Raw genomic sequence first — 27,607 nt, forward strand, 5'->3', positions numbered from 1 at the left:
TTGCACTGATTATTATTCATCGGTTTGTTCTTCTTTTTTTACGTGTCATGAAAATCCAATAAATCTGTTTGAGCCAATGATTTGATTCATGTATCTTACAAATTTTTTAATGTATGTTGTTTATATAGAGATGGAGTACAAGATTCAAAAATGAAGTAATGAAAAAAGAAAGGCAGAAGAAGAACAAACACATACCAGCAATTTAAAGTCACATAAAACATACGGTGTTGCTTGCATTGAAGTCTTATCGAAAGATTACTTTCATGTGTATTTGAAAGAGTTGGAAGAAATTCTGAACAGTGGATTCACAAATAATTCTCTATCTCTAATGATTTTCTTTTAAAATAATTTTTTTTAAAATTGTTTAATTGGAATTGATAACTATTAAGATTGGACAATTTGGTAAATTTATATATAGATAAGTGTATTTTTTAAAAAGCTTAAACAAGGGTGTATTTTTCAAATTATATTCTTATTAAAGTGCATTTATCCAAATTTTCCCTAAATTTTTTGTTATAAAATGTTGTTATAATAGAAAAAGACCAGGTTATAAATGGATTTGATATTATTACCATTAATAAAATTCTGAGGACTCCAATATTTTTAGTGGTGTATTTCGTAAATAACAGAGCATAGATGTAAATTCTGAGGACTCCAAAATTATTTTACATTTTTATATTTAATTTTAAATTTATTTGGATGGAGAAATTAATTAAAATACTTTCTGATCAATTATTTTTCATTTTTATTTTTCATTGACAATACAATAAGAAGAACAAGGAAACCAACTAAAAGAATATACAGAGCATAGATGAAAATGATAAAAGAAGAAGATGATGAATTCAGAAAGAGGAACGATTACTGAATAATTAAAAAAAAAAAAACGATTACTGAATAATTAAAAAAAAATCTTCTTTATTTTGATCTTCAACCTTCCTTGATAAGGTGACACTGAATTGAATCAGTAAACTATCCATCAAAAACTCTTCACAGAGACTTCTATTCCTCTGGATTTGCAAGAGATTCTTCATTTTTGCCACTGATGATAGTGAATTCTAACAAAAATGCATCCCATAAACATACAAAAATTGTTATTTTCAAAAGGAAAAAGAAAATGAGAACTAGAAGAGGAACAAAAGAAAAATATTACCTTTTCATAGTCAGGTTAGGAGACTCTAGTTTTCTTTCAAATCATTCATAAGACGAATAAACATCTCAAAAAAAGACGGTTGATTCTTGTTGATTTTTATAAATCAAATAACCCAGAATTTATTGTTTAAGATGATAAAAAAAGTTAAGAGATAGATAAGAAGAAGGACGGAGGAATGAATGACAGATCGAAAATAATATGCCTTCTTAGTTCTTATGGTGAAACAGTTAAGAAGAACATGGGGGAAAATAAATTAAAGTTAAAAACTAACTAAAGCCATGAAAATAGTAACCACATCTCGTAATTTTAGGTTGTTTTTAAAACACTAAATTTTATTTAAAATAAATATTTTAAGTGATGCAAATTTTGTTAAAAAAATCTAAAAGAATATATAGTAACCTAATTTTTGTTAGTATCAGTTTATTACTGATGTAAATCTTGAATCATTGTAATAAATGATGTTAACCAATAAAATATATGTATCAATTATCTAAATGACGTAACTTTATATAATAATAACATCACTTATTTTAAAATGATACAATTTAATAAAAATTATATCAATTTATTGAACTGATGTTAAATTAGTTAATATTAATATCACTTATACAAACTAATTTTGATATTTGTGTCATTTTTAAATAAGTAATTTAATATAAGATCATTTACATAACTGATACATTTTAAGTGATACAATTCAATCATTTTTTTTGTAGTGGTGGTTAGGCATAGGTGTTCGGGTCTTCGGGTCGGATTCGGGCCGGTTCTTTTCGGGTCTGGGTCTTTTCGGGTCCTAAATATTTAGATCCAATAGGTACTTAGAAATTTTCGGTTCGGGTTTGGGTCGGTTCTTCTCGGGTCCGGGTTGGTTCGGGTCTATAATTAAAATACTCATAAAATACTCGTAATTTTTCGTGTCCATATAGGGTCCGGGTCGGGTTCAGGTATTTAGGATCTGAAAAGGACATGATATACCCAATTCCATCAACTTTAGTTGAATATTTGTCATATATATCTAAAATTTTACAAAACAACTTAAATGAAACTATTAATAATTAAAATAAAATATTTTAAAACTCTAAATTTTACATTTTAAAGCTTTATATTACTTTAAAAATGTTAAAAAATAATAACAAATGTTGTTAACAAAAGATATTTTAAGTAAATCATAAAATAATATATATAAAATATAACACAAAAACATCATAGTTTTAAATATACATGTTTTTAAGTCGGGTACAAATCGGTTCTTATCGGGTCGGGTCAATTCGGATCGGTTCTTTTCGGATCCGGGTCTATTTGGGTCGGTTCTTTTTTGGTTCCGGTTCTTTCGGATAAAAAACATTTAGACCCAAAAAGTACTTGTAAATTTTCGATCCGGTTCCGGGTCGGTTCCGGTTCGGATCTTCGGATCCAGGTTTTTTTTTTTTTTTTTTTTTGACGTCAAACGGCCATTCTATTACTCAAGCTTGAGGTGGTCTGGGTAACCAGACCGGAATAGTACAACCAATGAAAAGTAACTCCCTACGAAAGTTTCTAGCAGTCTTAGCTAAAAAATCAGATAGCTGATTGCGCACTCTTGGCACATGGTTGATTTTGAAGTCCGGAAAACAATTCTTCAACGTCTCTATCTTCTCCAGTTCTGTCGCAAAGCTTGGCCACTCCTGGGGGTCATTTAGCATTGCAATCAGCTCCTTGCAGTCTGTTCCAAAGCTCTGGCACGGCGAGTGTTGAAGCGAGTGTTGAAGCATATTCTCCATCGCCCATCGCAGCGCTTCTACCTCCGAATGCAACGCTGATTCACATCGAGTGAAATTTCGTGTTCCCATAAGTTGTATGCTCTCTCTACTATCCATCCAGACCCATCCACATCCACTAAAGCGTTCAGAAGCTTTCCAGGATCCGTCAAGTAGACATATATTACCCAAGCTTAAGACTTGGTTTTCCTCATTATTACTGTCCTGTACTTGTGGCCGTATCATCTCATTTGCATTAAACCAGGCTTGGCATTCACTCTCTGCATATCGAACGAGTTCCAAAGGATCTCTGTTTATACCCCTGAAAAGCTTATCATTACGAGCCTTCCAAATATACCATATTATCCAGGGATAAGGATCCCTGTCTCGATCTGGTGCAATGATATTATTTTTCCTCCAGAAAAGATAGTCCATGTTTGTGTAGACGCTTGCCACTGGGAATATACCTGGACTTGTAGGAGTTGCCGATAAAGACCATACTTGCAATGCTGGAGGGCATTCAAATATTGCATGGGTTACAGATTCCTCTATTTCCCCACACCTTGGGCAATAATTATCGCACCTCATATTACGCCTTGCTAGATTCCTCGTTACTGCTACCTGACCCGTTATCAATTGCCATACAAGATGACACATCTTCCTTGGCGCTTGCAACTTCCAAGCAAAGGCCTGGAGTTTAGTGATACTTGGCTCCAATATTTCTTTTTCCTCTTCTTGCTTCAATAGATTTTGAGCAATCCAGTATCCAGATTTGACTGTGTATTGTCCATTCCTCATGTAGTTCCAGCAGAAAGTATCACGGCGATGAGTAGAGCTTATGGCCATACTGCAAATGAGTGGTATATCCTCAGGATGGACATAATTATCTAGTAATCCTGCATCCCATTCCCTTGATTCCAGGTTAATGATGTCACCGACTCTCATATTTAAGTGCATTACAGGCGCTACAGGTCTAGCTGGTCTAGCAGGTGTCGTTGGAATCCACGGATCCTCCCACACCCTGACGTCATAACCAGAATGAATCTTATGTCTGATCCCTAGCAGTAGAAGCTTCCTTGCGGCGGAGATGCTTGTCCACACATATGATGGGCTGCTACTAGAGGTCGCTCTTGATGGCGAGGTCGTCCTATAATATCTCCCCCTTAAGACCCGGGCAACCAGTGAATTAGGGTATTGGACCAGCCTCCATAGTTGCTTCGCTAGTTGTGCTAGATTGAACTCATGAATCAATCGGAATCCTATCCCGCCCTCTTCTTTTGGTAAACAAACCTTTTCCCATTTCGCCCAGTGTATTCCTCTTTTTGGTGGATTCGAGCTCCACCAAAATTGTGCAATGGCACTAGCGAGGTTTTCACAGATCTCCAATGGGAGCAGAAACGTCGACATAACGTATGTCGGAAGAGCGAGTAAAATGGATTTGATCATTACTTCCTTTCCCCCTTTAGAGAGCCACCTACCAGTCCAACCATTGACTCGATGCATCAGATTATCTTTTAGAAATGCAAATAGTTTACATTTAGAGCCACTAATATCCTCTGGGATTCCCAAGTACTTTCCCATCCCTCCATCATTGTGTATGCCAAGTGTGTCTTTAATCTCTTGCCGGGTGGCTGCATTAATCCTCTTACCAAAGAGTAAAGAAGACTTGTCAAATTTTATGCACTGTCCAGATGCTTTACCATATGTCCTGACTACTTTCATTACTTCTTCACATTCACGGGGCTCCGCCTTACAGAAGAAAATGCTATCATCAGCAAAGAGAAGGTGGGATACCGAAGGACATGCGCGTGTAACGCGCATCCCCGTTATCTTCCCTTGGTTCTCTGCATGATTGAGAAGGCTAACGAGCGCTTGGGTGCACAGAATAAAAATGAAAGGAGACAAAGGATCTCCTTGACGCAAACCTCTACCTGGGACAATATTCCCTCTTGGATGCCCGTTCATAAGAACTTTATATTTAACCGACGTAATGCACCTCATAATCCAAGTGATCCATGTTTCAGAGAATCTCATCTTTCGCATCACAGCTTCGATAAACAACCATTCCATCCTATCATATGCCTTACTCATATCTGTCTTGATGGCCATCCTCTTATTACGTCCACTCGGTTTGGTTCTTAGGGCATGAAACATTTCTTGAGCTATCATGATATTATCTGAAATCTGTCTTCCAGCAACAAAGGCTGACTGAGTTTCTGATATCAATCCTGGCAAGACTTTCTTTAGTCTCTGGTATAAAACCTTAGAGACGATCTTGTAGCTAACATTACACAAACTTATGGGTCTGAACTGAGCAATATTATTAGGCTTAGTTGTTTTTGGGATAAGACATATGTTTGTATCATTCAGACCATTGGCTATATGTCCATCAAGAAGGAATTTATTCACCATAAGAGTTAAATCCTCCTTGACTATATCCCAAAACTGTTGGTAAAAAATTGCAGTCATCCCATCCGGTCCCGGCGCCTTATCTGGATGCATGGCAAAGAGAGCTAATTTAACCTCCCATTCAGAAACAGGAGCTGTGAGGCTATCATTCATTGATCCTGTGATCATCGCAGGAACTTCAGATATCGCCTCTTCAATGTCTTCTGGAATAGAAGACTCGAAGATTTGCCGAAAGTAGCTGGTAGCAATGGCTACCAGTCCTTCCTCATCCTCAACTATGTTACCATTTACATCCATAAGCTGCGTGATTTTGTTCCTTGCTCTTCTTTGCTTCGTTAAGGCATGGAAGAATTTTGTGTTTTTATCACCCTCTCTTAGCCAAAGCACTCTACTCTTCTGTTTCCAGAACATTTCTTCTGCTTTAAGAGCATCAGTGAGTTCCTTCAGCGCTGCAGCAATTTCCTCAGTCGTCGCACCATCGTCTGCGTATAAGCCCTCAACTTTCTCCTTTAACTCCTCCACTAGCTTCGCCGAGTTAATATTATGTTGCTTCCTCCACTCACTTAAGGCTTTTCGGCAGCTGGAGATATGTTCCATTATAGTCGCATCGGGGGGAAGATCAGGAGATTTCCATCCCTCCAGAATGACTTGCCTTAATTCTTCATTGTCTAGCCATCTTCTGTCGAATCTAAATTTTTTTGATCTCCTCGTTGGCTTTGTGAGTATATCTGCGAGAATCGGCCGATGGTCTGATCCCCATAGTCTCATGTACTTCACATTAGAATGTGTGAACTTCTCATGCCAATCAGCATTTCATTCTGCTTTGTCTAGACGACATCGAACAATTACACGTCCTGCTTTCTTCTCTACCCATGAAAGCATGTTCCCTGTAAAAGGAAACTCCAGCATCCCACAATCTTTAAGCATTTGCTTAAAAGGTAGGAAAGAGCTATCAGAACGTTGTCTCCCTCCTTCCTTTTCATTATGACCCAAAATCTCATTAAAATCTCCTATCATGAACCAAGGTCCAGTTCTAGTTGTTGAGAAACGCGTAAGACGTTCCCAAACTTGATCTCTTCGTTCCAAAACAGGGTCACCATAAACAAACGTCATAAACACTTTTATTCCATCAATGACTGCCTCAATGTCAATCATTCTGTTATTTGAAAATAAAACATTAACTTGAAATTCATCCATAAAAAATAAAGCTAAACCTCCGCTGAGTCCAAGTGGATCAACAGTAAACTATGATCAAATCCTAAGTCGGCATGAATGTTTTGCAACAGCGGCCTTCTGTTCTTCGTCTCAGAAAGGAACACAAGTCCTGGGCGATGTTTCTGACACATCTCCGTAAGGCGTCGAACTGTGAGGTCGTTCCCTATCCCTCTACAGTTCCAACTGATTGTCCTCATTAATAATGTTTGGATGAGTTTTTGGAACTCATCAAACCATCATGTTTAGTCGCCGGTACCACTGTTGTTGCATGTCTACTTCGTTGCTTATCACCCCCCTCGACGTGTGATCGAGAAGACGTTAAGCGCTTACTTGGAGACCCCCTACGAAGGATCTCAAACTTCCTATGCTTAATGCCCAAAGGGGCATTACGTTTGCTTCCATGTTTCTTGGCCCTCGTGGCCCTCATGTCTTCTCTAGCTCCCTTGGCCGCGGTATCATCATGAAAATTATTGCCTTCCATTTCCATGAGCTCGACACCTAATAGGTCATCTCCTTCTGTTTCCTCTTCCATGCCGTCATTCGATTGTTCCACCAATTCCATATCACTTAATGCCCCAATGATCTGATCATCAGCAGTAGTAGGATCCTGTCCACCTGATGGAGAGAAAGCTAAAGCCCTAGTTTCACCTTTATTCCTGACAGTCACATTGTCCTCCATAGGACGGTCCAGTCGCGAGGGTGTAACAATAGCACTTGCTATCTTCTTTGTACCTTGAGGCCCACTACTTTCCTTGTTCTCGGGATTGTGTATTACAAGAGCCAATCCCCGAGACGATTGTCCATAAGAAACATTCGCCCGAGCAGCTTCATCATCCTTGCCCTTATCAGTCCAACCTTTATCCTTGTCCGTTGGCCTGGGTTTTGCTCTCCATCTTGTGGCCTGTGGACGGTCATAAGGACCCAAACCACTCCGAGACCCTCCATAGCGAGAGCCTCTCGAGAGCTCATCTCGGATGATTCGGTCTGCATGACCACTCCTTCCATTGTTTCCGTGCCAACGATTATCAGTACGTGATTGCAGCCCACGTGACTCGCGTTGATTACCACTATCATCCGCATTATTTCCGTTATTATGGTAACGATCATTATACCTCGGTGTCTGATTGTTAGAGTTGTGAGCAAGAGACCGATCCCTCTCCATCGAATTATGCGAAGAGTGATGACTTGTTGCCTGCGCATGACGGCCCAGATGGTGACGAGCCATCTGTTCCTGGGGCGCCTGCACTCGCGAGAAGACATCACGCCGTTCCATAGGCTGAATCCGTGATCTAACATCAGTAGTTGGGCAGTATTCCTTCTCATGAGAAAGCATACCGCAAGTTGTACAGTGTTTAAACAACTTATCATATTTGATCTCGAGAGTCACTTCGTCTCCTTTGTATTCCACCTTCCTTGAGAACTTCAGAGGCTTGCGAGAGTCAATATCAATGAGCATACGACCCTCAGCTAGCTCCAACGTATCAACGTGCCCAATTCGTCCTCCAATGTTTCGAAGATTGCCATCAGTCCATAGATGTAATGGGAAGCCAACGAGCTGAACCCAAAAAGGCACAATCCATGGGTAATCATCATGTACTATCGGTTCCCAGCGAACCAATACAAACATACAGAAGTTAAAATGGAAAGGACCTTGTCTAAGGACAAAGTTCAGGTCTTCCTCATTCATAAAGTTGAACAAGAACTTTCTATTTCCAATATCATTTGCTGTAATTCGCTCAGACAGTCCCCATTTGGACGGCATCTTTTGTAGCAGCTTCTCCACATTCTGTTTCTTTGGATTAAGGATCTTTCCTATTAGAGTCATGTGAAACTCCTTGATGACGAAAGATCTCTCGCGATCCACAAGCTTGATCGGTTCATCGTCGTCCTCATAAAGGATTGCCTTCCCTTTCATATCCGTGTAGTAAGCCGATCGATTATGGGTTAACGATCCCATCCAATGAGATGAGATCAGAGAAGACTGAGCAAAGGTTCAAACTGATATTCCGTGTTTTTAACGGTTTTAAACTCGTTTTGGAGCAATTAAATGGTCGGTTTTAATTAATGTTTTGGTCTATTTGATGCGTTTTGGTGTTCTTAAGTGTAATATGCAGGTTACTAGATAGCTTGCAAGAAAAGAACGCATTCGGGATTTATTCAGAAGCAAGATGGACCGAACAATGGACCGAATGAGAAGTATTGATCGCACAGGACATAGATCGACCGATCTATTGCCTGTGGATCGACCAATCCAGAGCTAAGAAGAAAAGCAGAACTTGTCGCTACGGTTTCATGCACTAGATCGACCGATCCAGTCCATGTGGATCGACCGATCCCACGCTCTACGGGCTCCACACGCACCAACGAGCTTTTCACTCCGTCTTACCCACTCCCCTCAATAATGGAAAAAAGAACTCGACTTTTGGGACTCAGAAAAGACCAGAGACGACCAAGAAGGAGATTTACAAGTTCTTGAGAGAGATTTGAGAGTTTTGTAACTTGTTTTGTGTGATTTGTGAAGATTTGTAAAGGAGTTCATCTCAAAACCATTTGGAGAAGATATTCTGAACCTTTACTCTGTTTTAATACAATCTTATCATGTTTTCTTCATCAAAATCGTGTTGTTCTTGCTTAGTTATGTGTGAGTAGTCATCTAGTTGGGTTTAGGGGTTCTCATAGGGGATTTCTTGATGTTTTGATTCATAAAACGTGTGTAGACTAAGGGATTACGTTTTGGTTCTTCATCTAATGGATTTCTTACTGCTTGAACTGAATTGATCACTTAGTTCATGATATCAGATTGTTTGATGCACCGAAAGTGATTGTTTGAACTTCCGAAAATACTTTAGATGAGCAAAGTGTCCTTAACCCTCGGAAGTTGATGTTATTGCGCTTTGTGAACATATTGAACCTGTTCTTAATGCTTGTTTAGAAATTGAAACTCAGCGGAAGTTAGTGTGGAGATTTCTATAACATAGAGAATTAGCGCTACGGAAGTAGGTTAATTCTAATATCGTGTTTGAGTTCTAGACGGTTCTTAATATATCCCTGTGTCTGCCATTAATTGTATCTTGATTAAAAAGAAATCCCTGAGAATTCCCAATGCCCAACGTTTGTTTTAAAATAGTTTTCAAATCGTTTAAATCATCTTTTTACAGCTTGTTTATGTTTTGTGACACTAAAGAAAATTAAATAAAAAAAACATCAAAAATATATCTTCGTTCGCTGTAGCTATTAACTTGTCTGCAACTCTACGTGTGATCATCGGTCCCTGTGGATTCGATCCCGCATTACTACTGCGTACTTTACTGTGCACTTGCAGTTAGATAATCGGGTTAAAACTCGACACATCAAGTTTTTGGCGCCGTTGCCGGGGACCATTTGGTCACCCTAGAGTTAATGATCAGTTTAAGACTATAGCATTTTTATTTTGTCTAATGTTTCTGTCTTTCTCTTTCTGTTTGTGTTTTCAGGTGAATGAGCGGATTTCATACTAGAAGCAAAGGATCATCGAATTTAATACCTTTGGAGTTAGAGCTCGGCCGCCTAGAGAGACAAGTGAAAAAGAAAAGACTTGAGTCCGCTGAAGAGGTTGAAATGGCTGAACACCAAGAAGACCAGTTTCAGGACAACCCGCAAAATCCAATTCCTGTAGATGAACGAGAAGGCAACAATGCTGGTGATAATCAGCAGGCTGGTGTAGCTGCAAGACAACAGGCTGGAGACTATGGCATGCCTAGGATGACGCTTGCACATTATGATACACCAGATGCATTCTATGCCGATCGTTCTGGGATTCGCCCACCTCCCATTGAGAGAAGAGACTTTGAGATCAAGACTGGTCTCATTAATTTGGTGGAGAAAAATCCGTTTCATGGAAACCCGTCTGAGGACCCGATGTATCACTTGGAGCATTTTGAGCGAGTCTGTGACACCAGCAGACATAATGGAGTTCCTCAAGGCGCTTTGAAATGCAGGTTGTTCCCGTTTTCCTTAGCTGATAAAGCTATCAGATGGTTAAAGTCCATCCCTCCAGGATCTCTTACTACATGGGAAGAGACAAGAGCTGCTTTTCTACAGCATTTCTTCACCAAGTCAAGGTCCACATATCTGAGAAGCAGAATTGGAAGCTTTCAGCAGCTTGATTCAGAAAGCTTTCATGAGGCTTGGGAGCGTTTCAAGGAGTACACACAGGACTGCCCTCACCATGGTTACACTGATGTGAGCTTGCTGAACATTTTCTATAATGGAGTTCATGAAGAGAGTCAAGATGCCATGGACACAGCAAGTAATGGTGATTTCATGACCAAGACTGTTGAAGAAGCTTACACCTTGCTGAACAACCTGTCATCCAGCAAAGCAAACCGCAAGTCAAGGTTTGACACCAGCCAGAAGGGTGTTGGTTATGAATCCAAGAAGATAGATGAGCTGAATGCCAAGATTGAGATGCTTCTCAAGAGAGATCAGAAATCTGTGAAATTTGTGGAGGAGCAAGGCTATCGTTCCTCACAAGAAACTGTTGGTGATGATTCAGATGATATGCAAGCTGATGTGAACTACATTGGTGGTCAAGGAAACTACAACAGAGGCTACAATCAGAACCTTGGATGGAGTCAAAATCAGCAAAATAATCTGTCTTACCGGAGCAACAATGTGGAGAATCCACAACATCAGTCCTACCCTCAGGCAGGAAACAGGCAGAACCAGAATCAGAACCAGAGTGTGTTCAACCAAGGATATCAGAACAGAAATCAATATCAGGGGAACAACTCGGGCAACTCAGGATTTCAGCAAAGGCAGCAGTACAACAACTACCAGAATCAAGGGAATGCCTCTTCGTCACAGTCTTCTCAGGATAACGAAATTAAGAAGATGCTGCAAATGGTGCTAGAAGGTCAGAAGAATAGCACTGCAGAGATAAACACCAAGGTGGATAACATGTATGGAGAGCTTAATGGGAAGTTTGAAGCTTTGAACACCCATTTGAAAGTTTTGGAAAAGCAAGTTGCTCAAACCGCCTCCAGCAGCAGAACAGCACCTGGATTTCTACCAGGGAAGTCAGAGACGAATCCCAAGGAGTTTGTGAATGCTGTAACACTTAGGAGTGGAAAAACGATTGAGGGATCGAATAAGAAAAAGATCGACCGATCTCAGGAACAGATCGACCGATCCAAGGGGACGGAGATCGACCGATCCGGTCCATGTGGATCGACCGATCCCGTGTCAACGAAGCCAAATTCCTCTGAACCTGAAGAGGTGTATGTGGCGCCTCCTGCTTATGTTCCTAAGGCTCCATACCCATCCAGACCAAGGCAGAAGATCAAAGAACGTGAGTACGAGAAGCTAAAGAACCTTGTTGGGGAGTTACATGTGAGATTGCCATTCGTTGAAGCGGTGAAGATGGTACCTTCTCTTAAAAGGTACATGAAGGAGATTCTTACCGATAAGATGAGCCTAGAGCGTGGTGTGTTGATGCTCAATGAGGAATGTAGCGCAGTTCTACAAAATGTCATGCCTAAAAAGCGTGAAGATCCCGGAGCATTTGTTCTACCATGCCGCATTGGATCACTTACCTTTGAGAGGAGTCTCTGCGATCTGGGTTCAGGAGTGAGCCTAATGCCTTTCTCTGTCTCTGAGAGGCTAGGCATGACGAACTACAAACCTACAAGGATCTCCTTGGTCCTTGCTGACCGATCAGTGCGAAGACCAGTCGGTGTACTAGAAAACATCCCTGTTGGTGTTGGAAAGGGATATGTGCTTACCGATTTTGTAGTTCTGGAGCTGGAAGAGGAACCTAAAGATCCTCTCATTTTGGGCAGACCGTTTTTAGCTACTGCTGGAGCCATGATTGATGTACAGAATGGGCATATAGACTTACGTCTAGGAGACATGGCGATGAGATACAATGTGGAGAAGGTGCTGAAAAATCCGACTATTGATGGACAGACTTTCTGGGTTGATACATTGACTGAACTGGTGGAGGAAATGGATGAAGAGTTGCACACTGATGATCCTCTACAAGTCGCATTGACCCAAAGGGAGAGTGAGTTCGGGTTCATGAACCAAGAAGTGGTTGGATTTTCTGAGATTTTGGATTCAGCCTCACCGATTGAGAAGCATGTCGCCTATGTCAGCCTTGAAGACTCAGGCACCGATAAAACCGTCAAACCGTCATCCTCCCAACCAGATTGGAGTGAGGAGAATGCTCCAAAGGTGGAACTTAAAGCCCTCCCAGCTGGGCTGAGGTATGCATTCTTGGGACCGAATTCCACATATCCTGTTATTATTTGTGCTAACCTGAATAATGTGGAGACCGCTTTGCTTCTTTCAAAATTGCGAAAGTATAGAAAAGCATTGGGGTACTCTTTGGATGATATTACAGGTATTTCTCCAGATCTTTGCATGCACAAGATTCACTTGGAGGATGAGTCAAAGACGTCCATAGAGCACCAGCGAAGACTGAATCCCAAACTGATGGAAGTTGTGAAAAAGGAGATTCTAAAGCTGTTGAGTGCAGGGGTGATCTACCCAATTTCAGACAGCACTTGGGTGAGCCCGGTTCATGTGGTTCCTAAGAAGGGTGGCATCACTGTCATCACAAATGAGAAGGCTGAGCTGATTCCTACCAGAACAGTCACAGGGCATAGGATGTGCATTGACTACAGGAAGCTAAACTCAGCCACAAGGAAGGACCACTTCCCACTTCCTTTCATTGACCAGATGCTGGAAAGACTAGCCAACCACCCCTACTACTGTTTTCTCGATGGCTACTCCGGGTTCTTTCAGATACCCATTCATCCAGAGGACCAAGAGAAGACAACATTCACCTGTCCATACGGTACTTTTGCCTACAGGAGAATGCCCTTCGGATTGTGCAATGCTCCTGCCACTTTCCAGAGATGCATGATGTCGATCTTTACTGATCTTATTGAGGACATTATGGAGGTTTTTATGGACGATTTCTCAGTCTACGGTTCTTCATTTACCGACTGCCTTGCTAATCTGTGCAAGGTGCTGGAAAGATGTGAGGAGAAGAACTTGGTGCTAAATTGGGAGAAGTGCCATTTCATGGTGAAAGATGGCATTGTTTTGGGTCACAGGATATCAGAGCAGGGTATCGAGGTTGACAAAGCAAAGATTGAAGTTATGACCAGCCTACAGCCTCCTAGGACAGTGAGGGATATTCGGAGTTTTCTGGGACATGCCGGTTTCTACAGGAGGTTTATCAAAGACTTCTCTATGATAGCGAGGCCACTCACCCGTCTGCTGTGCAAAGAAGCGAAGTTTTTTTTGATGCTGACTGCCTCGCTGCGTTTCAGATTCTCAAGAAGTCTCTAGTCAGTGCTCCCATTGTGCAGCCACCAGATTGGGACTTGCCATTTGAAATAATGTGTGACGCAAGTGATTACGCGATTGGAGCTGTTTTGGGGCAGAGAAAAGACAAGAAACTCCATGTGATCTATTATGCCAGCCGAACGCTTGATGATGCTCAAATCAAGTATGCTACCACTGAGAAGGAGTTGCTGGCAGTAGTTTATGCTTTCGAGAAGTTCAGGTCCTATTTGGTGGGCTCGAAAGTAATTGTGCACACAGATCATGCAGCCTTGAAGTACCTGATGACGAAAAAAGATGCTAAACCGAGACTCTTAAGGTGGATCTTACTGCTACAGGAGTTTGATATTGAGATCAGAGACAAGAGAGGAGCAGAAAATGGAGTGGCAGATCATCTTTCCCGAATGAGAGTGGAAGCTGAAACACCACTGGATGATACATTACCCGAGGAGAATGTCTATGTGATCACCTTGCTGGAGGATGAGTATTTGGATCAGGCTGATTGCTGTGTCATGAGACAAATTCAGGATGATCTCCCATGGTTTGCAGACTTTGCAAACTACCTATGTGCTGGAATTGAACCACCGAACCTGAAGGGGTATGAGAGGAAGAAGTTCATGAGAGATGTGAACCACTACTACTGGGATGATCCCTTCCTCTACAAGAGATGCTCAGATGGTTTATTCAGGAGATGTGTTCTGGAGAATGAGATGCAAGGGATTCTTTTCCACTGCCACAGTTCAGAATACGCAGGCCATTTTGCAACATTCAAGACGGTTTCTAAGGTCCTGCAGGCTGGTTACTGGTGGCCTACACTTTTCAGAGACGCCCATGAGTTTGTCTCAAAGTGTGATGCATGTCAGCGGAAGGGCAACATCAGTAAGAGAAATGAGATGCCCCAAAATTTCATCCTTGAAGTTGAAGTTTTTGATGTATGGGGAATTGATTTTATGGGCCCTTTCCCATCTTCTTATGGAAATGAGTACATCCTGGTTGCGGTTGATTATGTCTCCAAGTGGGTGGAAGCAGTAGCCAGCAAGACAAATGACTCTAGTGTTGTCAAGAAAATGTTCAAGACAGTCATTTTTCCAAGATTCGGGATCCCGAGAGTGGTTATTAGTGATGGAGGCTCTCACTTCATCAACAAGACGTTCGATAAACTGCTGAAGAAACATGGAGTAAAGCATAAGGTAGCTACACCTTATCATCCTCAGACAAGTGGGCAGGTTGAAATATCGAACCGAGAAATCAAGGGGATTTTGGAGAAGGCTGTAGGCAAAACAAGGAAAGACTGGGCTGTGAAGCTTGATGACGCCTTATGGGCGTATAGAACCGCCTACAAGACTCCCTTGGGCACCACTCCTTTTAATCTGGTCTATGGAAAGTCTTGTCACCTACCTGTGGAATTGGAGTACAGTGGTTTTTGGGCAACGAAGTTGATGAACTTCGACATTAAAACCGCTGCAGAAAGGAGGATGGTTCAGTTGAACGAGCTGGACGAGATTCGGTTGAACGCCTATGAGAACACCAAAATCTACAAGGAAAGAACTAAGGCGTGGCATGACAGAAAGATAATCCCGAGAGACTTCGCTGCTGGAGACAAAGTCCTTCTGTTCAACTCTAGACTCAAGCTATTTCCTGGAAAGCTTAAGTCTCGTTGGTCCGGACCTTTCACCATCACAGAGGTTAGACCTTATGGAGCTGTTGTCTTGGAAGAGAATGGGAGGAAGTTCACAGTCAATGGGCAGAGGCTAAAACCTTACTTCACAGATGCAAAACCCGAAGAAGGAACCAACATTCCTTTATCGGAACCTGATCTCGCCTAAGGACAACAAAATAGTCAGGCTCGCGACTTTAAACAAGCGCTGAGTGGGAGGCAACCCACATGGTTTGATTTTCTTTCTCTTTTGTGATTATGTTTTCTTGTGTGAATTGATTTTTGGTTGTGTTTTTAGATGATTTTCAGGCATGTATCACGATCAGGCAGAGATCGATCGATCCTAAAGAAACAGAACGGTCGATCTCAGGATAAGATCGGTCGATCCATACGCGTAGGATCGGTCGATCTAAGGTAAGTATTGCCCGGTTTGATTTCACTTAATTTAAACCGGAAAACACCCACAAAACACCCAACTCGCGAAAATATCAATCAAAACACATATCATTTCATCTTCCTCTCCTCTCAAACTCTCTCAAACCTCTCAAGAACACCAAATTCGATTTCCATCATCTCTCATCCGATTTTTGTAATTCTTGGTGCTAAACTCATTAGTTTTTCAAGCTCTATCCGTTTCTACCATCAGTTTTCATCAAGACACAGGTATGACTCTCTAATTTTGGAATCTAAAATCGCCCTAGGGTTTGATGTTGGGGAATCTCCGAATTCTAAATGGAATGGCATCTAGGATGGTTTATTTGTGATGATTATACTCATGGGTTACCTTGATTGCCAATTTCGTGGGTTGAATTGAGATTTTAGAGAAATAATTTCCAATGGTCATAATGTTGATAAAAGTTCAAATTAAAACTGAAATTCTAATTGTTTGAATGAAATGCTTGAATATTCATGATGATTAACACTTTGCAGCATGATTTCTTTAAGCAATTATGAATTTGGAACTGAAAAATAAAAATTTTAATTTTGGAGTTTAATTGAAAAACGAAAATTGGAATGGAGTGTGATGTGTTATCTTGAGTTTTGAGAAGAGATGTGTGCTAAATTTTTACATGTTTAGGGGATTGATCAGAATTGATTTTATAAGAGTGTTTTTCTATTTGTCTCTTACTTGGGTTTTGATGAATTAATTTTGCAGATAATGCCTAAGAGACAGAAGAAGCAGGGTGAGCGTGGGAGTTCCTCGGTACAGACTGCTAGGCTCAGCACAAGGGGCAATTTCCGAAAGACGGATAGGTCTCATCCTGCGAATCGAGAGATAACCCAGCAGTGGGATATACATGATGATGATTTCTACGAGCAGATGAGGGGAGTGGAAATATGTCCGTCGCGCTTCGCTCACAGAGACACTACAGATGCATTGGGGATAACCGAGGATATTGAATCCTTGTTCGAGAAGATTGGCCTGGGGAACATCTTCGATCTTCACTGTGATTGCTATGCTGATTTGACCAGGCAGTTCCTCGCATCAGCCCGCCTCTACCATCCTGACGAGGACAACCCGGTAGCTGATAAGGCAATGTTCTCCTTCATTGTGAACAGGCAGTTCCACTCCATGACCATCTTTCAACTGTGCGACGTCTTTGGGTTCGGGAAAGGACGTCAATCTTGTGTTCCTGACTTCCCGGAACACAATGATTTCTGGAAATTCATCGCTTCAGGAAACTTCATCTCTCGAGAGGCCAAGCAAGCTAGAATTCGTAGCCCTGTTCTGCGATATGCAGTGAGAGTGATCAGCAGTGTTATCTATGGAAAGACAGAACCCGCTGCAGTGACAAAAGATGAGCTAGCTCTTCTGTTCATCGGGGCTGGACACCTATGGCCTCAGGGCGCAGACATTACCTATGTTAGCGGGAAGGACATAAACATAGGAGCTGTGATCGCGGAGAAGCTTGCGTACTTCAAAGTTTCAGACACGAAGAGATGTGGGTTTGGAGCGGTTATCACACGGATCTTAAGGCAATGTGGAGTGTTTCTTCCACCTTTGGACAGAGTGGTGGATAAGAAGGGGATGCATCAGAACTTTTTCGACATGAGAGCACTCATTAGCAGCCACTACCTCACCGGCCCTTGGCGAGGTAGCATCGACAAGTCAGCCCCTCATATCTACCAGTTCCATGACCCACAAGGGAGAGAGCAATTTGTCAAACTACCCTATACCGCCATCACCGAGCTGACTGATCCAGGTGCTCTCATATTTCTACCACCGCCTGCATTTCTCTGCGCCAGACCCGCGACACTGAAGAAGAAAGGAGTCGCATCATCATCGACACACCAGCAGGCACCACATGATGATATAGAGGAGGAGCCTGAAGATGAGGAAAGTCTTTTCCCCACGGATTTCACTCCGTATATGCTGCCACCAGCACCTCCCGCTACTGCATCCGCTGCTGAGATCAACGCTTGGTCCATCAAGAGCCATCAAACCAACAACTCCATACTGCTGAAGATGTGGAAGGGAATCTGCAACATTAAGAAGGGATGCGCATCACAGCCAGCTGTTTCTGGAGATAGCGATGACGACTCAGGCGCTCACGACACCGCTGCTGGACCTGAGGCAGCGGAGGACTCTGATGATGATGGAGCATTGGAGAGGCGCTCGAAGAGGCGCACTGACCGCAACGCCTGATCGGTAATCTCTCTTGGAATTATTTTCACACCGAGACGGTGTGAAGTAAGTCTGGGGGAGGATGCTACTTATGTACCATATTGCTATTATTTCTTTTATTTTCTTAGTTTATCGGATTTGCTTGTGTTTTAAAAAACTCTCTACGTATTTTTATCAGACCCTGTGATGATTATTAGACTATTTCCTTGTGTGTTGTGCATTACATTTCATATTGGCCATTTTTCAGGACTGTTAGCGCAGACAAACCGAGGAACCACTTGACCAAACAACCTCTCCTTAAATCTTTTATCAAGTCTCGGTGAATTGTAATCGACTCAACTATTTTTGACCATTAATGAATTTAATTTCTTTTGACCAGGAATCAACATCAGGAAACGGTACACCATATACACATTCAGGATTTTCTTTACCACATTTTACCACTCTTTAATAATCCTGAATGGCCAGACTCATCAATAGTTTGGTACCACACCTACACCTTACCCTTTTATTTCATCTCCATGCATTCTTACACACTGATCATATGTGCATACATGTGCAAAAACAATGGAGAGATTAGGGTAGACATGGTTCATCCGACTGCTTAGGTAGGATCGGAACATTTAGGTGGTTAGACACGGACCTGTGTGTCTAGAGGTGTAAATAGAAAAATTGGGTGTTGTAAGTGTGTGATTGCATCGCAGTGTATATATTCGATTTTGGTTTGTATAAGTTTTCGTTCTGAAATATAAAAAAAAAAAAAAAAAAAAAAAAAAAGAGTTCATGTTTATATCTCATTCAGTAGATTTGATTTAGACATTTTATTTTTATTTTGTGTACCAGAGATGATGCGTTGTTTAAATTTGGGGTTAGAGTTTGAGATTTGTTGGGTTTTGATCGTTTGAGACTTGAGCAGTTCGAAAACGTGGTTATCAATATACTCGGTTTCTCCAGCGATTTTGCATAATGTTTTGCATTTTTTGTTATCACTGATACCCACAAATACTTGAGCCTCACCTAATTAAACACTAAAACAGCCTCCCAAACACCGAGCCCGTTATACCTGATGGAGATATCTTTGGTGGAAAGGTCACGCCCTTTTTAATGAATGTAAAGAGTTGATTACTTGAAACTGAGACTTGCAGGTCTGAAATATGGAAAGGTTTGCGCGGTCTTGGTGGGGATTTGGAATGAATGCCTTGACAGTCTCTGATTTAAGTGGTTAGCGAAATCACAAGGTAAGGTCTACTGAGGGTTAGTGAGCTCCCAAATTTTAATCCTCTTTACTTGAGGACAAGCAAAGATTCAAGTCTGGGGGAGTTGATATTCCGTGTTTTTAACGGTTTTAAACTCGTTTTGGAGCAATTAAATGGTCGGTTTTAATTAATGTTTTGGTCTATTTGATGCGTTTTGGTGTTCTTAAGTGTAATATGCAGGTTACTAGATAGCTTGCAAGAAAAGAACACATTCGGGATTTATTCAGAAGCAAGATGGACCGAACAATGGACCGAATGAGAAGTATTGATCGCACAGGAAATAGATCGACCGATCCATTGTCTGTGGATCGACCGATCCAGAGCTAAGAAGAAAAGCAGAACTTGTCGCTACGGTTTCATGCACTAGATCGACCGATCCGGTCCATGTGGATCGACCGATCCCACGCTCTACGGGCTCCACACGCACCAACGAGCTTTTCACTCCTTTTTACCCACTCTCCTCAATAATGGAAAAAAGAACTCGACTTTTGGGACTCAGAAAAGACCAGAGACGACCAAGAAGGAGATTTACAAGTTCTTGAGAGAGATTTGAGAGTTTTGTAACTTGTTTTGTGTGATTTGTGAAGATTTGTAAAGGAGTTCATCTCAAAACCATTTGGAGAAGATATTCTGAACCTTTACTCTGTTTTAATACAATCTTATCATGTTTTCTTCATCAAAATCGTGTTGTTCTTGCTTAGTTATGTGTGAGTAGTCATCTAGTTGGGTTTAGGGGTTCTCATAGGGGATTTCTTGATGTTTTGATTCATAAAACGTGTGTAGACTAAGGGATTACGTTTTGGTTCTTCATCTAATGGATTTCTTACTGCTTGAACTGAATTGATCACTTAGTTCATGATATCAGATTGTTTGATGCACCGAAAGTGATTGTTTGAACTTCCGAAAATACTTTAGATGAGCAAAGTGTCCTTAACCCTCGGAAGTTGATGTTATTGCGCTTTGTGAACATATTGAACCTGTTCTTAATGCTTGTTTAGAAATTGAAACTCAGCGGAAGTTAGTGTGGAGATTTCTATAACATAGAGAATTAGCGCTACGGAAGTAGGTTAATTCTAATATCGTGTTTGAGTTCTAGACGGTTCTTAATATATCCCTGTGTCTGCCATTAATTGTATCTTGATTAAAAAGAAATCCCTGAGAATTCCCAATGCCCAACGTTTGTTTTAAAATAGTTTTCAAATCGTTTAAATCATCTTTTTACAGCTTGTTTATGTTTTGTGACACTAAAGAAAATTAAATAAAAAAAACATCAAAAATATTTCTTCGTTCGCTGTAGCTATTAACTTGTCTGCAACTCTACGTGTGATCATCGGTCCCTGTGGATTCGATCCCGCATTACTACTGCGTACTTTACTGTGCACTTGCAGTTAGATAATCGGGTTAAAACTCGACACATCACAAACCGTCGAGGATAGGTACACACACCGATGAGTGTATGGTGATAACCTGATCGAGCCGTATAAGGTAGCTCTAAAACACCGAGGAGTGTATGATATTGATCCAACCAAGATCGTCGGTAAGATCCACAGAAACCAAAAACAGAGACGATCGCCGTTAGTATGTGAAGATTCGTGAGGAACAAGCCACCCAAACTACGTCGCCGGTTCTGCAGGAGGGAGCGAGAGACAAGGAGTGTGCGGTAGTCTCCCTTGTGCCTGATATACAGCCGTCGCAGATCAGGGTGAGTCGGAACGACAGTGTGATCATACGGATCTCAAAATCGCCATCACAGTCGCCAATAAAGAGCGGCTAGGGTTTCCTTTCTGGTACAATGAGTCTACCCTTCGGATCCAGGTTAAAATGCTCAGGCCTAGTGGTGGTATATTTCGTAAATAACATGTCATCTAAAAGTTAATTTTATATGATTTTTTTTAATTAAAAATCTGTGAAACTTAACCTAACATCGTATATAAATTATGAGAAATATTATAAATGATATTAATCGTAAATAACATGTCATCCAACTTCACCGCCAGGCTTCAAATGTCTAGTTATTAATTGTTTTTATTAACGCTGATAATTATGTTATTACAAATTATGAGAAATATTATAAATGATTCTACAGCCGATAATTTTACATGCTTTACGAGGATTCACGCTTAACTGCATTACCTGAGCGGTCCTATGCGATTCACGCTGCAGACTTCTTGTAAGCATTTTCTCCATTAATTCACATAATTCTGCATTCTCTATGGATCGAAACTTAAACCTCCTGATATAAAAACATTAATGAACCTTTAATCAAACCAATGGACCAATGAGACTTACAAATAATTATTAATTGGTTTAAATAATATTTTTGGGGTTTATATATAATATGTTCCAATAAGTTCAAATCAAAGTAGAGCAGAAAAAGGTAACCTTCTCCTTCGAACAACCCTAACCCTAACGCGGCGTCCCCGACGGTTGGAGCCCTTTCCCGGCGCCAGAGGTTTCTCTACTCCCTCTCCTTGTTTTCTTTTGCTCTCCTCAAACTCTTCTAAGATCCGATTGAAGCTCCTAGTTCTGCTCTGACCGCGTGGAGTGTGGCTAGACATGTTGACGGCAGATCTTTCGAACGGCAGGGAGTCGTGGGAGGAGATAGTTTCTTGGAAGAGTCGGCGTATAGGGTTTTGTTGGATGAGTCTGATGCTCATCTTACCTTTGAGAGTTAACTCCCAACATCTATGTGGCGGCGCGTGGCACCTTTATTTTTCCATGTTCTTGCAGATCTGGAAGTTGGACTGAAGGGTTGGCTTGTTGCTCATATTCGTAAGAAGAGAGGCATGAGTTGTGGTGTGTGGAGCAGGTCCGAGCTATGGTGGTGCTTCTTTCATCCTCTAGCCTAAGTAGACTTTGAAGATTAATACTTTCAGAGGAGTGTCCCGTGACAAAACGGTGAACGTGTGTTGACTCGATGGGCTCTAGAGGCGCTTGTTTCCTTGCTTTTGGCAACCAGGAAGGATCATTTATGGTTCGTCAGGAGGCTAGAAGGAAGAAGCTCTAGTCAGACAAACGGAGTTTCAACAGCGGCAAGATTGCTTCATGCAGAAGAGGTTGTTTCTCTGGTTCTCAGAGATAGGGCGTGAAGTGACTCAAGGCTTTCGCTTGGTCAACGGAAGTGCTTGTGGTCTTAGTAGTTTTCGCGTTTTGAGGCAGATCATTCGCAGTTGGATGATAGTCAGACTCGGTAGATTTGCCTCGTCTTCGGTGTGGCGGGATACAAGCTCGAACGTGGCTGGTGCCAAAATCTCAACCCGCCTTTTGGTGGTTGGCCGATCAAGTGGAGTCTGGAAGCATTGGTTACAGATTGTCGCTATGAAGATTGCCATTCACCCGCAAGATGCAATGCATGTTTTTTCCTTCACTCTCGGATTATCTGGACTGAGAATAAGCACCATTGTGGTGGTGATGCAGTTGTCAAGTATTTTCACTCCTATCTTTTGGTATCAATTGCTATGAGCTGTAATTGGAATTCTTTTGTTATGATAAACCGAAAGTGAAGAAAAAACTTTGTATCTTGTTTATTAGTGGTAGAATTTAGAGGTATAAGGGATGAATCGCTTCGTGTCGTGGAGCTGTTTCATCCCATTGTGGTTGAAAAAGCAATGATGTACGTCAGATTACGCTTGATCCAAATGAGTGTTTCAGGGTGTTGCTAGACTGCATTATTGTTTATGTGGTAGAATCTCTTTTGAGGTCTAAAATCTTTGTACCAATGCATTAGTGAAATGAAATTGTAATTGTTGAGCCAAAAAAAAAGTAAAGCAGAAAAGTTATTATTTCGAAAGGATATATCAGAGATTTGATGGAACTAGAATAATATATAAAAGTCATGAATCAGTTCATTCATAATCACTTTATTTGTGAGAAATTGGTTAAAAATAAAATACACTAAGTTTGATAATATATTTCAAAAAATACATTCAACAGAAAATATTCTAACATTTCGGTTTAAGATTTAGTAATTATTTATATAAGGTTTAATATTTAGAGGGTGAGATTAGGTTTATAAATTTATATATATAATTCTTAAACATTTATAAATAATTTATGAAAGTTAATTTTGTTTTTTTCATAATAAACTTAAAGTATTTATGAAAATAGTTATCATTTAAAAGTTAATTTGAAAAGTAATAGTACCAAATTTGAAGTTTAATCTTTTTCAAAAAAAAAAGAATTGAAGTTAAATCAGTTAATTTTGAGCTAGAAAAAAAAACTAAAAAACTAAAAAATTGTTAATATGTGCAACCTATTAACGTTAAACCCCGATAAGACCCTTGTGTCGAACTAAATTTAATAATCTGTTTTCAATTATTGTAGAACTAAATCAACTTTGACCATCGCCACTGACATAAGATCGGATTTCACATTTGTTAGTTTACACGGATTCAAAGGCAACGAGTTTGAATGGATTAAAATTCATCATACAAAGGTGAAAATACCTTTGTGAACACAAATTAAGGTTTGAATGAATCCACACAAGGATAAATACTTGCACGATTTTAGAGGCTTCGCTAGTTGACTTACTAGGCATGTTTAGCATTTGGCATGTTTAGAGCCGAATCAGGTTGCTTGCGCGTGACTAAGTTTCTGAGCATAGTTGAGTTGGTCATGAGAAGGCATTTGACATTATGGGTTCCTTGAGTCATATAGTCAAATGGGACCGGGTCAGATTTTTATTGTTCTTATATAATTTCGAATGATACACAATATTTTTTTCTATATATCATTCTAAAATAAAGTGAAATATAAAATAATGGTGTTTTTTAATTCTATATTTGGAGTAAAAAATAGCACTACGCTATATTTCACTCTATTATAAAGTAATTCTATTATATAGTGAACCACTAGAGCAAATCTCACTCTATACTAGAATTACTCTATTTTAAAGTGAAATATATAAAAAAAATTAGTGTGTATCATTGGAGATGCCCTTAGCTCGTTGGTTCGGAACTTCTCATTGGTTGTGAATAGTTTTTCTCATAAAGACTACTTTTAAAAAATAAATCTGGAACAATTCTTAGTGTATGTTTTTTTTTGTCAACTATCCATCTAACTAAACTAAGTTGTGATCAGATGGACCGATTCTCCGAAGATCACTTTCGTTTATCCGTGTCTGATCTATATGGAAAAAAAAATTCTTTGTTCCTTGCACCTCCGTATGTGCGTGTCAAATCTTAGTGTGTTCTTCTAAAGTTAGAATTTGGTACACAATCAGCCATTCACTTTTTCTATGAAATCTTTGATCTAATAACCTCATCAGCTGCACATTATATCACCAGCGAGACAAGAGTATGACTTTAAAATATAGTTAAAATGTTATAAATTTAGTAGTTGCAATTGCTATTATAAAAAAATTGGCAAGTTAATTTACCATAATTTATTTGACAAATTATTTATGTAAAGTTTATTTGTTTTAATCGGTCAACTCTACAAAAACATAAGCGCACAGACTAAGAGAAGTGAGTGGAATTGAATTTTTTTATTATTATAATTATTAAACTCTATCATTATTGGTTTAAGTATATTCTAAAACTTAATGAAAATGTACTGTTATTAATTTATAGATTCTAGTGTACTCCATCCGTTTCAAAAAGATTCATTTAGACAAACAAAATTTGTTTCAAAAAGATATATGTTTTACATTTTCAATGCATAAATTAATTGTAAATTGTAAACTTCAAAAAAACATAATAGTGTTTATAAAAAAATTATTGGTTAAAAGTTGTGGGGAATAGTTGATAACGAAAAATAATGTATTGGTAACTAAAATTTGATATGTTTTTTTTAATAAATATGAAAAACTTAAAACATACATCTTTCTGAAACGGAGGAGGGTGTTTATTAATTGTTAAATTTCATTCGAAATCTATTAGCATCATTCAAAAGGTCCGAAAGCTCTAATCTAATACCATTGCAATTTTTTTAATAAAGTTACCATTGCAAATGTATTGTAAAATAAATTAAATAATTTTTTGGGCTTATCTGTGAACTAGCCATGTTTTGAATACAAATTAGGTGAATGTCATTGATTTTGACATAATATAATTTCTGACATTTATGCCATAAAACGTCTGGTTATGTCATTTTTCTTTGTAGGTATCAGGTAATTGTGTTGGAGTGAATAACGTGGCCAATAAAATATAAGGTCAAGAGCACTTTAAAACTATTCCAAATAAAAGAAAGAGGAACCATCCACGTATACTTTTGTTGACCACAAACATATGCATGAGTGTTTTATTCCATATCAACGAAGTAGTATAAGATTATAACTCCACCTACAACTCATTAATACTAAACATATCCAAATCCCAATCTTACCATGTCCCTTAAGCCCTAAATTCTAATCAGTTTACCATAAATCTAAATATAAACCATAAACTCAAATATAAAGCAAACATCCGTATAGAATGGAACAAAGAAAATAACATAACACATATTAGTGAATTTATGGAATGTCTATGATTGCAAAGAAAAAGTTAATGTTGACCCAAACCATACTCTCTCACCTTATAAATACTAAACTCTAGACTCTAATCACTAAACTCTTACCTAAATATAAACCTTAAACCCAAATATAAACCCTAAACCCAAATAGAATGGAACAAAATACATAGTATAGTACATATTGGTGAACAAAATACCACTTTCTTTGTTAATCATCAAATGGAACGATACACGATAGGGGCACTATTAAACCTCAACCATACCTTCCAAATACTAAACCCTAAATCTTAATCACTAAACCCTAAACGCAAATAGAATGGAACAAAATACATAGTATAGTACATATTGGTGAACAAAATAAAACTTTATTTATTAATAAGTATAGTAACATACTATTTCACATTACATAACATGAATAAAACATTCATAATACATATTGTTTTACATTTCTATTTCATACGCATAAAATAGTATAGAATACAATGTTACAAAAAAAGTTCATCTTCTCCGATCGATTGAAGAACAATCACAGCAAAAAAGATATATGTAACTGACGACATCCATGGGAATAGTACATGTAACCGCCTCGTAAACCGAAGAGATTAAGGCGATTGAAGAAAGAGTTGACGAACCTTGCGGCGGTGCCGTTTACGTTGTCGGCGACTCCATAGATTTCAGATGCGCAAAGCTTTCCGTCAGTAGCCAAGCGAGCCGTTGCAGATGGGCATCTCCTAGGCAAATCTACTCCAGAAATGGTTTTGGTGGTTAATGTGGATAAAAAATGGAGAAGAAACAACTCAGTATGTGATTCTCCAAAGGCCACGATGTATGTGTGTTAGGTAAGTATTATTACTTTAGTTTTTTTTTGTTTACAGGTTTTACCGGTTGTGTAAAAAGGCATAGTAATATTATTATATATAAGATGCATGGTGTATTCGTGTATTAGGTAAAATAGCTACTCTGCTAATTATCCTTTTTTCGTTGCTATAGGCTCTAATTTCCCTAATTTTTTTGCTTATAGCTAAACAAAGTTTTGTGTTAGAGATAGATTTTATATTTTTCTATAGTAATAACTCACATGATATAAAGTCTTCTTCTTCTTAAGTATCAAGTTTGACAGGTAACTTTGTCAAACAAAAAAAGTTTCACAGGTCACCAAAACCGATCAATTATTTTTGGTTTTAAGCTATGGAGTCAATTTTATCTCTTTACAAAAAATCACTTTTTCAACGATATTGAAACAACACAGCATCCCACTATCATACCTCCACTAATGCATCAGATCCCGTCACAACTCCGTAGTTAAACATGCTTGAGTAAAAGTAGTACTAGGATAGATGATCCCAAAAAAACTCTTTGTTGCACCCTTTTTATTTAAAAAATCAAGAAAAAAAAACATAGCATCCCACTCTCGACTCATTTCAAAGTTTCTTCGGGCCAACAGTAAATGTTGTAAGGAAAGATTTTAATAATCCACAAAATTATTTCTTATACATTTATGTTATGACCCCGTAAATAAAAATCACTAAATTATGTCTTATACATCACTAAATTATGTCTTATGCATTTATGTTATGGATGACAGAAAAAAAACATTTATGTTATGATCCCGTAAATAAAAATCACTAGAATTTTTTTTATAACATTTATGTTATGACCAAAAATAACTTAATTGTTTTTATATTACTTTTTGTTGACGAGGTATGCAGTGGCGGGCGCCAGCCGATTGCATATCGCAGACTTTACGATATATACACTTCACTAAACAATATTTCT

General features: G+C 39.3%; 3 protein-coding genes and 1 non-coding gene across 4 annotated transcripts; 1 reads left to right on the top strand and 3 right to left on the bottom strand.

Moving 5' to 3' along the window:
* Positions 1 to 2,821: 2,821 nt before the first annotated feature.
* LOC106417447 lies at positions 2,822 to 6,408 on the bottom strand. The gene is made up of 4 exons (XM_048768057.1): positions 6,145 to 6,408; positions 4,753 to 6,066; positions 3,149 to 4,530; positions 2,822 to 2,945 (listed from the first exon to the last, which is right to left on the bottom strand). The coding sequence occupies exons 1-4, from the start codon at positions 6,406 to 6,408 to the stop codon at positions 2,822 to 2,824; spliced, it is 3,084 nt and encodes a 1,027-aa protein (XP_048624014.1).
* A 235-nt stretch (positions 6,409 to 6,643) lies between these two features.
* LOC125593001 lies at positions 6,644 to 27,473 on the bottom strand. Its single transcript, XM_048768811.1, has 2 exons — positions 20,805 to 27,473; positions 6,644 to 8,508 (listed from the first exon to the last, which is right to left on the bottom strand). The coding sequence occupies exon 2, from the start codon at positions 8,465 to 8,467 to the stop codon at positions 6,707 to 6,709; it is 1,761 nt and encodes a 586-aa protein (XP_048624768.1). The 5' UTR covers positions 8,468 to 8,508; positions 20,805 to 27,473; the 3' UTR covers positions 6,644 to 6,706.
* On the bottom strand, positions 10,618 to 10,724 carry LOC125593634. Its single transcript, XR_007329534.1, has one exon. It is a non-coding gene; the product is annotated as a small nucleolar RNA R71 (small nucleolar RNA).
* Positions 15,927 to 18,377, top strand: LOC125593002. The gene is made up of 2 exons (XM_048768812.1): positions 15,927 to 16,162; positions 16,656 to 18,377. The coding sequence occupies exon 2, from the start codon at positions 16,659 to 16,661 to the stop codon at positions 18,144 to 18,146; it is 1,488 nt and encodes a 495-aa protein (XP_048624769.1). The 5' UTR covers positions 15,927 to 16,162; positions 16,656 to 16,658; the 3' UTR covers positions 18,147 to 18,377.
* Positions 27,474 to 27,607: the final 134 nt, after the last annotated feature.

This window comes from Brassica napus, chromosome C9, assembly GCF_020379485.1.
Source record: "Brassica napus cultivar Da-Ae chromosome C9, Da-Ae, whole genome shotgun sequence".
In the NCBI taxonomy this organism is placed as follows: domain Eukaryota; kingdom Viridiplantae; phylum Streptophyta; class Magnoliopsida; order Brassicales; family Brassicaceae; genus Brassica; species Brassica napus.

What these genes read in the sequence shown, in the direction of transcription:
- LOC106417447 (XM_048768057.1), bottom strand. Translation starts at nt 6,408, where the DNA reads ATGACGTTTGTTTATGGTGACCCTGTTTTGGAACGAAGAGATCAAGTT. An exon ending in TAGAGAAGAAAGCAGGACGT is followed by an intron (nt 6,067 to 6,144) that starts GTAATTGTTCGA and finishes TCTAATGTGAAG; the next exon opens with TACATGAGACTATGGGGATC. An exon ending in GAGAGTGAATGCCAAGCCTG is followed by an intron (nt 2,946 to 3,148) that starts GTTTAATGCAAA and finishes GATGTGAATCAG; the next exon opens with CGTTGCATTCGGAGGTAGAA.
- LOC125593002 (XM_048768812.1), top strand. Translation starts at nt 16,659, where the DNA reads ATGCCTAAGAGACAGAAGAAGCAGGGTGAGCGTGGGAGTTCCTCGGTA.
- LOC125593001 (XM_048768811.1), bottom strand. Translation starts at nt 8,467, where the DNA reads ATGGGATCGTTAACCCATAATCGATCGGCTTACTACACGGATATGAAA.